The sequence below is a fragment of the Passer domesticus genome, chromosome Z, assembly GCF_036417665.1.
Source record: "Passer domesticus isolate bPasDom1 chromosome Z, bPasDom1.hap1, whole genome shotgun sequence".
Lineage (NCBI taxonomy): Eukaryota > Metazoa > Chordata > Aves > Passeriformes > Passeridae > Passer > Passer domesticus.
In genome coordinates, this window is record NC_087512.1 from 15,513,984 (window position 1) to 15,527,399 (window position 13,416).

General features: G+C 47.6%; 1 protein-coding gene and 1 long non-coding RNA gene across 4 annotated transcripts in view; one reads left to right on the forward strand and one right to left on the reverse strand.

Moving 5' to 3' along the window:
* Positions 1 to 8,511, reverse strand: part of HMGCS1 (3-hydroxy-3-methylglutaryl-CoA synthase 1) — an 11,100-nt gene extending 2,589 nt beyond the window's left edge. The window contains exons 1-8 of one of the 2 annotated variants that reach the window (XM_064402801.1): positions 8,353 to 8,511; positions 3,718 to 4,175; positions 3,221 to 3,346; positions 2,558 to 2,722; positions 1,685 to 1,853; positions 1,399 to 1,569; positions 511 to 617; positions 41 to 166 (exon numbers count right to left, since the gene is read on the reverse strand). In XM_064402801.1, coding sequence (XP_064258871.1) covers positions 41 to 166; positions 511 to 617; positions 1,399 to 1,569; positions 1,685 to 1,853; positions 2,558 to 2,722; positions 3,221 to 3,346; positions 3,718 to 4,165 — 1,312 coding nt within the window. In that variant the 5' untranslated portion in view covers positions 4,166 to 4,175; positions 8,353 to 8,511. Of the gene's footprint in view, positions 1 to 40; positions 167 to 510; positions 618 to 1,398; positions 1,570 to 1,684; positions 1,854 to 2,557; positions 2,723 to 3,220; positions 3,347 to 3,717; positions 4,176 to 5,315; positions 5,374 to 8,352 lie in introns of those variants that run through there. The other variant, XM_064402800.1, reaches the window with a different exon arrangement.
* Positions 8,512 to 9,026: 515 nt separating this feature from the next.
* Positions 9,027 to 11,568, forward strand: LOC135290385 (uncharacterized). Of its 2 annotated transcripts, none has more exons than XR_010353161.1 (2): positions 9,027 to 9,446; positions 10,715 to 11,568. It is a non-coding gene; the product is annotated as an uncharacterized LOC135290385 (long non-coding RNA). The 2 variants fall into 2 exon arrangements; XR_010353162.1 differs by having other exon boundaries at positions 10,744 to 11,568.
* Positions 11,569 to 13,416: the final 1,848 nt, after the last annotated feature.

Consider the following 13,416-nt stretch of genomic DNA (forward strand, 5'->3'; position numbering starts at 1 on the left):
CATGAGGACTAGGAATCATTAACATTTATTAGGTTCTTACCCAAATGATGTGTTTCCTGTCTGAGCTTCATGTTTTCAGCAAAGACATCAGGTGCAATACATTTTCTTGAGTCAAGTCTTGTTTTGAGATCAGAAAGGCTGGCAGTTATTTTGTCCAGTGCAGAACCTGCAATATAGAACCATCCATGTAGAGTAGAGTCAGTACTGAGAACTGCACATTAGTATGTGAATATTTCAAGCCCATTCAAAGTTTTTGCATTAGAGAATCTGAAGTATTAGTCATTTAAAATATTCCCAATTACAAACTGGAAACATTTAACAGAGATTGAAGACTATTATTTATTTGTTCAAGGAGATGCTTAAACACTCCCTGGAGCTGGACATTCTCAGTGTGGTACTGCTGTCATTAAGGCAGTGCCCTGCAGGTTTCCTTATGGTAGTGGTTGTGCAACAAGGCATCAAGAGCAAGCTGAGCAGGAGAGGCAGATGACATCACCTCCAGTCACTCACCAGGAGTGGCATCCTGTGTGACCCTGATGGAATACAAGGTAGCAGCAAAACCAGAGCCATATGAGAACACGCTGATTCTCTGTCCCGCAAGCTGCTCTGGGGAGTACCTGCAAATCATAAACAGCTTTTTAAAGTCAGAACTAAGCCAAAGTTCCAGTTTTAAATAACTAGAAACTGCATCTAGCTTTGGAAAAGCAACCAGCAAATTATAGTGTCTATAATACATATTTAGCATACTATGTACATAAATGCTGACTTTTAAAAACACTAATTCAAACACTGCTGTTATGTGATGAGTTTCAAAGCTGCCTAGAGCAAAAACATGCCTAAGAAATGCCCAGAATACGATAAAGTCAGATATATTTCCTTCTTAAGCAAACTAAAGCCAAAAAAACCCCCACATCTTGGAAGACAATGTCCAAATAAAGAAAAAGAAAGAAAAAAGAAGACACAGGAGTGGTTTAATGTAAACTTAATATGATTTTGTAAAAGGCTGTATTTGAAAAAAACTGATTAATTAACTACTAATTTGATTTGGCTTTACTTATTAAGACAGAGAAGACATTCAGATTTTTTTTCTCTTCACGAGTGTTTCTAGGGAGAGGAAGAGGAGGAAAGTTAGGGCTGAGAACAGGCAATACCTTACATATAAGATCCTACTTTCAAGTCAGTAAGCAGCTGTTTTGCATCAGCTTCTGACATAGACATTTTCAATCTGCGTGTCACTTGAAGTGAATGTGTGTGTAGAATTGTGTTTTAATTTTATTTTTTCTGCTTAAGGCAATATCATAGGGAAGGGTTTGCTAGATGATGCTTTTACAAAAGACTTTCTGAAAAAAACCTTTTATGACCTTGTTCATAGAAAGCTTTTCCCAATTTTATGCTTACTGGGCTAGAAGAGAGGCAAGGCAACCGTAGACTGAAGGGGTATACATATTTCCATTCTGATTGGATACAAGTAATGAAGCTTTGGTTTTCTGATTGAAGAGCTCTGCACTAGCTTTCATAAAAGCTTTTTCCACATCTCTGTCAAAGTATGTATCTTCAAGTTTTATATCCCTATTCAAAAGAGAAAAAAAAAGTTCAGAAGCAGTTAATAAAATAGCAGAAAGTAAGAACACACCTTGGATGTTTAACAGATTATGTGAATAAGGTAGACAGCAGCCATTCTCACCTGAAAGCTTCCAGACCACTGAAAACACCATTTGCTGTTTCTGGGTTCTGGTCACTGAGAAAGTCATTCAGCAAGAGCCTAGCCACAGATTTCTGTACCAGTTTACAGTACGGAGAATGGAAGATCATGAATCCAAAGTCATTCAAGGTGAAACGTCTGTCTGTCCCCTCTGGAAGTGGCAGAAGTGTTATGTTACAACCTCTGTTTAGTACTCACTTCAATTATGGAAATAAAGCAGGGAGCTGGCAGGACACCAGTCATCATAACATGTTGGCATAGAAGAGATACAAACATAAAAGTAACACTAACTACGGCTGTCAAGTGCACTTAACACACTGCACTGTTTAAAAATTCTTCTTTTACTACCTTTTGCACCAGCTATACAATGTTTGCCCTTTATCTGCAACAAAAAGCACACTTAACAGAATCTCTGTATTTCTACCCAGCCTTTTGACATAATAATCTATTTAATTTGCCTCTCTTCACATTTATGCCTCTTAATTGAAGCAATTACTAAATACATTGGGTAAAAAAAACCCCAAAACCAGTATAATTACAGAACATTTAAATATTAACCTAAGTTTCTTAAAAGTCTGGATGGAGGTGGGTAACAGTATGCTTTTAACCAAGGCATTATATCTTACACCAACAAATGCCTGTACAGACTACTGCTTACAGACTGTCAGGAAATTAAACATGCCAGAACAGAAATAAATAATTTCTTACAGGAGACAGCAACTACTTCAATCACTTCAGAACATATAAACATGAAAGACTCGCAGACTAGTTTTTAGATCAGATACTAAAACTGCCTGTGTGGTACACACTCGAGCATCTGCCAATGCTGCAGTACCACCAGGAGAGGCTACGCACCCTTTTGCCACTGGGCGTGGATTTTGTTGCGATAGACGGTGTAGCAGCGGTCCAGCGCACTGAGGTAGCACTGAATGGAGAGCTTGCCATCCACGACGGGATATTCAGAGACCATGTCTGGTTTATAGAAGTCATACGCATGCTGCATGTGGGTCCCACGCAACCCTGGGGGACAGAAATCAACCAGAGTTGAAAATTAGTTTATTCAGTTGCTTTGAGTCAGTTGGCACAAGTGGGAAAATAAGCAGTTTTGGCCCCTGTTCAGCAGTTTTTCATGGCAGTTCTGGCTTTTAAGATAAGGTTTCACATGCTCCTCAATGGTACATAAAAGCAGAATAGGACTGAGCTTGACAAACACGTGCAATGAAAGATTGTCATATTGTTCTGGAAGTAGAATGTGGTTTTGTTCAGCTCTAGTATTACTCTATCAATTTTACTGGAGAATCTTCAAGGAAAAAAACAAGTAGGAGCATCTCTAATTGTTCCCTGTTGCATCCTGTAACTGGACTTGGCAGAGTTAGCCCAGACCAAGAAGAGACAACAATTTCTGACACTAGTGGGAGCTGGTCTGCCACTTCAGCAAGGCACAAAAACCAGGGAAGAGGCTCCGGGGCAGAAGCAGTAACCTGACCTGAAGAGAGTATGTTCTCCCAGAGGACTAACCTCTCTCAAAAATCAGCGGTGCGTTTGGGCCGACCAGCATTGCAACAGCACCGGCTCCTCCCGTGGGCCTGGCATTTCCAGAGGCATACACGGCGATGTCCCCAGCCACCACGAGGGCATAGCGTCCTGGGAAAAACACACAGGGAAAACGATGAGATGGAGCCACGAGTCTGACACATCTTAACATCCATCAGCAGTTTTCAGACTATAGTTACTGAGAAGATGACACCAAGATTAAAGGACTCTTCAATTTTGACTTTTCTCCCACATTTCAATTAGCAATCACCTAAATTTACAGAAGACCTTTACATTAGTAGCTATGTCATTATTCACGCTGTAACTGAAGTGGCAAATGCCCAGGGTATTTAAGAAAAAGACTTTAGAACAGATAAACAGTTTATCCTCTGAATTTTATAAGGTTAAACATGACCACTGTCATTGCAGGGCAGACTGATGTAAGGATGATGTAACTCTTCAAGAAAATACCCTTGACTTACCATCCCAGGAACTGGACTCAATCCAATTAATAGCATTAAAAAGAGCAGCAGTGCCTCCATAGCATGCATTGGTGGTGTCGATTCCTTCTACATCTGTATTACCAGACTCTTCAAAAAGCTGCATCAGGACAGTCTTCACGGATTTTGATTTGTCAATGATGGTCTCCGTTCCAACTTCTAATCTCCCAATGCAATCATAGGAAAGGTTGTTCCTCTCCATGAGCTTCTGCACCACAGTCAAGCAGAGGGAATTGATATCCTCGCGGTCCGAGCAGAACCCCATCCTTGCCTGGCCTAGCCCAATGGTGTACTTCCCCGCATCCACGCCATCGTACTTCTCCAGCTCTGTCTGGTCAACATACTGAGAGGGAAAATATATTTCCAGTGCTACAATTCCCACATCTTTGGGCCAACAGGATTCAGCATTCACTGGAAGAGACCCAGGCATCGTGGCAGATCTTTAAGAAGAAAAAAGAAAACCACAAAACCACGTGATTTACTCACATATATTTACTGAAGCCTACTTTTAGATCCTGTAATTGTAAGGAAAAAGTTGTTTTGCATGTACTCTAGAATGTCATTTGCAAAAGGCAAGCCTTTTTCTCTGGTGAAGCTTTGGTACAGGCATACTGTAAACATCATTAGTTTTATATTATTTTTTTAATTAAGTGAAAATACAGATTTCAGCCCTGCAGATGAACAGATGTAGGTTAAACCCAAGCTATCTTTCTGAAGCAAAACACACACCATGTGTTAAGTGTTTGAGAAATTAATGCTCAGTATCTTACTTCTGCTTATATACAAAGTCTCAATGTTGCCTATAACCAAGCTAGAAACATTGGATATTTTTATTAGAATTGCTAGTTGAAAATGCTTACTAGGAAATCACCATCTTAAGACAGGCCAAGACTCTTCAAAATAATTTTTATTTTTAAACAAAGCAACAGAGGTCACTTGCAACAAGGTAGAATTATTTCTGTGTGGGTTGGGTGTTTTTTTTGTTTTTGTTTTCAGGGGGGTGTTGGCGTTCTTTCTGGTTTTTTAATTTGTTGCATACTCCGTTCTGGCATTCCACAACAGTGGAACTCCGAATACCATGCCTGAAGGAGCACTGCATGGGATGAACAGTGTTCTCCCTGACAGGCCGAGTTTCCTTATTCCAACCCCACAAGTTTCCTGTCTCCACACCTGTGGATCCCAAGGACACCCTACACCCCCTCCCCCAGTTACACAGCCCGGCACCATCCTCCTCAGCTTACATCCCTCCCGTGCCCAGCTCCAAGCTTCCAGAAGCCGGGACCAGCTGCATAAAGGAACAAATAACAGCCCCACAGCGCACTGCGCGGTTTTAAGCAAAATAAGCAATTTCGCCTTGCTTGTGTCCCCTGCTGCCGCCTCCCTACCCTCAAGGTTATCCATTACCCACCCGGGAGCCGGGCGGGAGCCGCGGGAACAGTGCGAACCGGGGGTCAGAGCGCGCCCCGGGCGCAGGCCGAGCCCAGCGCCCCTTGGCCCGGCCCGGCCCGATCGCGGTCCCGCCGAGCCCCGGCCGCGGTCCCGCCGCGCCCCCGGCGCCCCTCACGCCGCCCGCCTCTTACACGCTGCGGAATCCCATGGCCGCCTCCTGCGCTGCGCATGCGCGCCGCGGGCAGTGCGCGTGCGCAGCAGGAGCCTGGCTCGCCCAGCACGGGGCGCGGGCGGGGCCGGGGCAGTGCTGGGCTCCGCGGCTGGCGCGGGCGGGGGCTCCCACAGAAAATAAAACTGAGCTCGCCCGAACCCCCGTGCGGGGAGGCTTACTGTGTGGTCTTCGCTGTGTTTGTTTGTTTGTTATTTTGGACAAGCCCTCGGTACCTCGCTTCTGTTTCCGACGTGGAGCGGTGCCGTGTCGCCTTATCTTGCTTTAAACTAGACAGATAAAAAAACCCCAAACAACCCACAAACTGAGCAAACCCATAATTATTCCTGCCTCCTGGAAGCTGTCGGGCAGGATTTTGTTTCGGCAGAGCGGCCGTCGCTGAAGGCACAGGCAGGCGCTGAGGCAGCGCCGGCCCGAGAGCCCGGAGCGGCGGGAGCGAGGACGGGCCTGCCCCGCGAACCCCTCACACGTCCTGGGGACACACGGCAGCGCTGGGCCCCGAAACCTGGCTCCAAGAGCTGTGTGCCATCCCAGATCTGCACAGGCACTGCAGGAAGATGCTCTCTGGCTCCCGTATGAGTGTAGACACAGCCCACAGAGAGATCCCGAGGTCCCAGCTGGTCCAAGGGCTTTGGGGTCCAGCTCCCTTTCTGGCACAAAACACCTCATTTTATCAAAGAGGAAATTCTAGCTCATCAATGTCTGGCAGCCACACCGAGGGTGTACCCAGATTAGAGCTCACTGCTGCTCCAAGGGCCAGAAAGCTTAAATTTGGAGGCTCCAGAGAATCTCAGAAGGCCTAACTTTATTTAAGATTCATACAGAATCATTCAACAGCTTGGGTTGGAAGGGGCCTTAGAGATTATCTCATTCCAACCCTCTGCCATGGGCTGGCACACCTTCCACTAGACCAGATTACTCAGTGTATCCAGCCTGGCTTTAAACTCTTGCAGGGACAGGACATTCACAGCTCCTCTGGGCAACCTGGCCAGCGCCTCACTACCTTCACCCTAAAGAATTTCCTCTCCATATCTCATCTAAACGTACTCTCAGTTTGAAACCATTTCCCTTCGTCCAGTCACTACATGTTTTTGCAAGAAGCCCCTCTCCCTCTAATTTTTAATAAGCTCATTTTAAGTACTGAAAGGGTGCAGCGAGGTCTCCCTGAAGCCTGCATGGAGCATGTAATGGACTTGATAAATAATGGGCATAGGAGAACAGCAGCTTTTAACCAGGCAGTTGGCATGCCAAAAGGAATTACATTCTTGATGAGAGCTGATGCAAGCCAGTGTTTTCTGTGCTTGCTCCTTGCAGAACTTTGAGATGCCAAAACTAGCATTCAGGTGATGTTACTTGCTGCAGTTCTCTCACAGAAAACTTTGTGTAGAACACAACTAAAGGGAGAGTGTTTCTTTTGTGTTCCCAGGCTCCCCAGTCACACCCAGCAGGGTGGCAGTCTGGGCTGCCAGGTGCTGCTGCCATGAGAAGCACTGCTTTGTAAGCATACTCTGACCACTGAAGGAAATGGGACATATGACATCTTGAGTCAGTCAGTCATTACAGAAAAAAAAAATTGTTTACTCAGTGTAAAACAGACAGTCTTTTGTCTTCCTGGTCAAACAGCAAACAACATCCTATCACTGAGTTTTTACTGAAAATGAGAACTTTCTGAGAAGTATAATTTGTTTTAAAATAACAAGAACCCCAAATACTTTGATTTATGGAAATGAGAAGCATGCTTTGTTTTGTGTCTCCTTATGATTCTGCTGGGAATGAACAAGAAGCATAAGACAAGCCTCTTCTTTGTGCTTGTGCTACCAGAAACTCGTTCACTTGTAACAACTGGTGGCATTATTATCTTTCTTAGGAATTTGAGCATATCATGTCAATAATTTTACTCTCTTATTTCCTGCCTGAGTTTTCAACTCTAACGTAACACTTCACTCAAAGGCAGGCATTAAGTCCCGGCCTAGCTGGCTACAAGCGATGCCTTTGGGCGCAGAGGCCCAGCGGGACGGGCAGTGCCCGCGCAGCCCCGGCTGCGCCGCCCCCGGCGGGTCCCGCGGGGACAGCCGCGCCCGGCGCCCGCGCCGCCGCCAGGGGCCGCTGGGCGGCGGGGCCGGGCCGGGAGCGGCACCGCGCGGGATGCTCGCCGCCCGCCGGGATACGGGATACGGGATACAGGCACTCCGCGCAGCGCCGCGGGCACGGAGCCCTGGAGCCCTGCACGGAGCCGTGCGGCCGCACCCGCGCGGATGGCGGCACATCCCAGCACGGGGCTCCCACACCCTGCGGCAAACGCCGTCAGGAGAGAAGGCGGCGGCATCCCCCGGGGCAGCACCCGGCTGCCTTTGCTCGGGGGATGGGTGGTGGCATGGGCAGGCAGACACCCTCGGTCCGCCTTTCCCGGCTTGGGAGGGCGACGCTGTCGCGACATTGAGAGGAAACTAAGGGACACGCCGAAGGCTCCTCGGCTGCCTCCGAGACGGGGGCAGAGCGCGGCGGAGCCCCGCAGCAGCCGCTCACCGCGGCTCACACAGCCGGGAGCCTCCCCCGAGGGCAGGATGGCAGGCAGCGGCCGCGATCCCCATGCCGGGATGCGGTTCCTTCGGGACGCACCTGGTGCCCGGGCAGTGAGCGGCGCCCGCTGCGCCGCCCTACGAGCCGCGATGCTCCGGACACGGCTGGCGCGGGATCGGAGGTGACACCTGAGTTAGGACACCCTGACACACCTTTTTGGGGTGTTTTTTCATTCTTTTTTTTTTTATCTTTTTTTTTTTCTTTCATTTTAAATTTTATTTTTATTCTCCCCCCGCCCGCCCCGTGCGGCGCTACGGGTGTTCCTCCGAAGGCGCTCGCATGCACTGGCAGCCGCTCCCAGCTAAGCCGACCCTGCGTGCTGCTCCCCCTCCCAGCCCCGCCGCCCCCCGCGTGTTTCCCCCACGCGGCTCCGCAGCCCTCCGCCCCCGGCCCGAGTGCCTCCGCCGAGCCGCGCTCACCCGTCGGAGGTGATGGCTCCCGGTGTCGTTCCCGATGTAGCTCCCGTTGTCGCTCCCGGTGTCGCTCCGCACGGACTCAAGACAGCACCGGCCTCCGGCGGGCGTGCGGCCCCTTTAAGCAGCTGCACCGCCCGCCGCCCGGTGCGCGGCCTGAGCGGCAGCGCCGTCCGCCAATCACAGCGGCGGCCGCTTCAGGTCCCGCCCCCCACCCGGCGCGCGGCGGACGGAGCGGGCGGGGGGAATGGCGTGAGAAAGTGACGCGGCGTGGGCAGAGGGCGGTGCGCCAATGGGGACGCGGCAGGGGCGGCGGACGCCCAATGGGAGCCGTGCGCCGTGCTGGGACAGCCAATGGGAGCGCGCGGCCGACCGCGGGTGAGGGTAGGAAGGGCTCGGGCCGGGCGCGAGGCGGTTGCCTGGCAACGGGAGTGTCCGCGTGTCCCGGCCCGAGCAGCCCCGAACATCCCGGCCCGGCCCGGCCCGGCCCATCCTGACCCCGGCCCATCCCGGCCCATCCTGACCCCGGCACATCCTGACCCCGGCCCATCCCGGCCCATCCTGACCCCGGCACATCCTGACCCCGGCCCATCCTGACCCATCCTGACCCCGGCCCATCCTGACCCCGGCCCGGCCCGGCCCGGCCCATCCTGACCCCGGCCCATCCTGACCCCGGCCCATCCTGACCCCGGCCCATCCTGACCCATCCTGACCCATCCTGACCCCGGCCCGGCCCCGGCTTGTCCCGGCTCCCGCCCATCCAGCCCCTCAAGTGTCCCGGCCCCGGTGTGCCCCGGCACCGGGGCTCGCACGGGCTCTGCCAGCAGAATTGCTTCACGGAGGATGTGATGGATGTCCTGTCCTGTCCTGCCCTGCCCTGCCCTGCCCTGCCCTGGATCTTCCCGTAACATTTTCGTTCGAGCTCGTTAAATCCTCCATGTGCCAAGCCGCACATCACGGGGTTACTGCTGTCTGACAAATTGGCATTGTGTGGGTTCTTCCTGCCAGCCTCGCTTGCCTTTAGGCCTTGCGATGATTTATTGCCACCTAATCCATTGCTGCACACCCCCAGAGAACTGGGAGAACAAACCTCTGGGCAGGTGGGAAGCTGCTTGACAAAAGTCAAACACAAATTTTGTACCCTGGGTAATTGGGCTGTAAACCACTGCTCAAGTCAGGAAACGCAATCCCTTAGCAGCTGTTAGGTTCTGTGAGATCTGACTGCTGAAGCCAGCAGAAGACACCAGCCTGCTCTCCTCACTCCACTCCAAGGAGTTAAACCACCATCTTAGGGGCAGGCAACAGCACTGCTGAGGAAATGGAAAATCATTGAAAGCGTTAAATCCTGTCCTGTTTGTTCAATCTGTTTTAAACTTGCTACTGTTTTTGTGCCATTGTCATGGAAAATCATCACAGATTTGTCACGTAACTATCTGTAGTGTGAGTGTTGAGAAATACTACTGAGAAATCAAGAAAAGTTTTGCTTGCATGTGCTACCCTGCAGTCTCCTGATAAGCTTGTGCCAGTCCCTGTTACCAGCCAGTTCCATTTGTAATTCTGAAAAAACATGTTGACAAAATGCAAATTCAGTAGGTGATGGTGTAGTTACATCATGTAGACACAGTTACCTCCTTTGCCTACAGACAAAAGGGACTTGTCAGGAAAGTTCATCTTCTGTTCTGGGACTCCAAAACTTCAATTCCTTCTTCTTTTCTACTCCTATCACAGGAAAACAAAAACCAAAAAAAAACAACCAACCAAACAAAAAAAAAAACCCAAAACAAAATCCAAAACAAAACAGAAGAAAAACAAAACAAAACAACAACAAAAAAAACCCCAACACTACAAATCAATCAACCTACCAAAACAAAAACCAAAAAAAAAAAAACCCACAAACAAACAAAAAAACCAAAAAACAAAAAAAAAACACCCAAACAACAACAACAACAAACCCCTTAAAATGACACAATACTAAAAAACCAGAACCCGGGCTGTGTCCTTGTTCTAGGCATCAAAATGGGCTCCTAATTCCAGCCTCAATATGCACTTGGTGACAAAATGTTTCCTGCGACAGGGATGCCTGGATTGCCCTGGCTTTATGGAAGAGGTGCTGGGGAGCAGAGGGAGCTCCCTGGGGCTCAGCTGCCTGTGCAGCAGGCCAGCACAGGTTCCCCTGTCTCAGTTAGCCTGGGCTGGGGCTGCCCTGGGGAAAGCAGTGTGATGGAGCTGTGAGGAGCCTCCTTGGCCCCCTCTTGCCTTTCAGCTGGGAGCTGTATTCACACTCGAGCCATTGCCAGAGGGGCACCATGAATGTGCCCGAGCATGGTCCAGCCCCTCCTGATCCTGACCCAGTGACTTGACTCCCCAGCTTCACCTCCGACCTGCTCATCTCTACAGACTTGTCTGAGAACCTGGACTCCTGTTTGACCCTGTTTTGCCACCACTGGCCCTGCTCTACGTGTTTGTTTGGGCACTGTGGGAGCGTGCCCTTGGTGAGGTCGCTGGCCTGCCTGCTGCCTTGTCACGGCCCTGGCTGCACCTGCTCTCGCTGCTCCTGGCAATGCAAACCTGCTCAGGTGGGGGGCTTCCTTCTGATGAATGTCTTACTTGCTTTCAAAATGGTGATGTCAAAATTGGGTTCTGCAATTTTTTTTTTGGTGCATGTATAGTCAACACTAAATGCAGATCTTAAAAATGCAGATCTTCTATAGATGTCATAAAGAAGCCCTGCCAAAATTACTAAGATTAGCCTGGGGACGTGATCCGTGTTATTGCTTTCTTTCCCATAGTCTATGTATCTCTACTCTCTATTTAGGATTTACTTGCTTTTACACCGCTAAAAGCGTTGGTTTTGCCTCCTCAGGATGTTTATGGATCCAGATGCTAATTTAAATTTATATCAAGTCCAGATGTCCTTCTCTTGCAGACTGGTTTGATTACTAATCCTTTATAGCCTAAGATCTATAACCTACATTTTCTTATTAATCAGCACAATTTATTGTATAATTTTTGTCAATAGTATTATTATTTTTATACAGGTTTATGGCACTATTTGGTTTTCCTGCTAGAGACTGTGTTACAAGGGAAGACTTATAAAAAATTACAATTGTTTCTTCACAAGAAAGGATCTGCCTATGCTGCTGTTGCAATCGTCTACAATTGTTTTACATTAATTTCTCGTAAGGATTGCATTGATATCATTAAACTTGTTGGTGAATGTTATTCCAAACCTCTCAGTTAATTAATTATAATTTTCTAACCAAATTACGCTCCACACATGCGATTGCACTCTTTCCAGCCCAGCTAGTAAGAATGCAGGGCATTTCCCTTTCATGGCTGTAGAGCATAACCAATCTGCCCAGAGAGATATTCAGTCAAAAATTGTATTTGCAAATTGTGTTTATTTGTTTGGATTAAGGGCAGACTGTTTTAACAAAAATGGTACTACCAAAGAAACTCAGCATAACTCAGAATAACGTTGCCTCAGAAACATCCTCAAGTGTGCTAGTCAGGGGGCAAGCACGTATCCTCTCCCTCTGTTAAAATCCAGGCTGTTTTGGTAAAAGAAGGGTCTGAATTTGAGCCTCTATCAACATTTTTCAACTGTGTAAAAGTGTGTGGTAACTCCTAACCCAGTACTTTTTTGAAAGAAAAATGTTTGAATCTTATGACTCTAGTCTGACTTCTAGTTTTAAGCAAGAGTATCAAATTCAGGGTGCTGGTTTTGCTTTAATAGACCCAACAGGTTCTTTGCTTTTGTTTAACACTTCTTGAGCAATGCTATTTGTGATTTCTTTAGAGCATCCTAAAGACTTAGAGACTGTTACAGTAAGTTAATAACTCTTAAAATAAATTTAAAAAGTGAATGATAATAATCTGCTAAGCTGTTTCTTAAAAGTGGTTAAGAGTGATTTTATTGCAATTCTCAAGAATAATAATTACAAGTCTAATTTGGACTTATTTCAATGGAAGTTACCCTTCTAAGCCACTAAAATACTCATTGGTGTTTTCAATGCATCCAACTACATCTTTTAGGCACCTAAACCTATTGAAAAGAGAGCTTTATTCAGCATTTTCAGGGAAAACAAAGTAATGTGCCCTACTAATCTCTTCCACAAAACAAGATGTTGAGATGACTTTAACGAAAAAGGCATTGATTTTATTTTGTTGCCAAGTACAAAATAGCAAAGGTCAAAAATAATGCTCAGGTACAGAGAATATGAGGTCACTCAAGTAAAGGTTTGGAAACTGGAAGATTTTTCTTCTACATATTTGTGTGTCAGCATTCAGGGATAAATAAATGAAACTGTATGAGGCAGTGGATCTTTCAAGTATTGTTTTGGTACTTCATATACCAATACCAGGAAACAAAATTTTTATTAGATTGAATGACAGGTAGAAGTTATTTCTAATTCAATTCCCAAAAGAATGCACAGGAACCAAAACTTGAAATACAGCTGGAAGCAGGGAGTGGACTTTGTAATCTCATAATTTCTCAGTTTGATCTACTGATTCCAGGAGAACCTAATAGGAGACATCACACTGAAGAATTGGAAGATGTAAACAAAAATATCAAAGCCTGTCTTTAAAGTAGGTCCAGTAAATGCAAATATTTCAATAACATTTGTGTTGCAGATCTGATTTGGTCTTTAATTTCAATACAAAGAAAGAATTGCTGAATTGATAAGAATCAAAGATTTGGAGGCCAGAAAGGCTGACAGTACAAAAACTAGTTATTAGTATCTGTACTGCTTTCCAAATGGGAGAGATAACTGCTGCTGTGCTGTGATCCTGCAACTGTCAGAGGACAAGTCTGCAAGCCAAGACTGTACCTAAACCAGCATTAACCCCTTCCCTTCCCTTCCCTTCCCTTCCCTTCCCTTCCCTTCCCTTCCCTTCCCTTCCCTTCCCTTCCCTTCCCTTCCCTTCCCTTCCCTTCCCTTCCCTTCCCTTCCCTTCCCTTCCCTTCCCTTCCCTTCCCTTCCCTTCCCTTCCCTTCCCTTCCCTTCCCTTCCCTTCCCTTCCCTTCCCTTCCCTTCCCTTCCCTTCCCTTCCCTTCCCTTCCCTTCC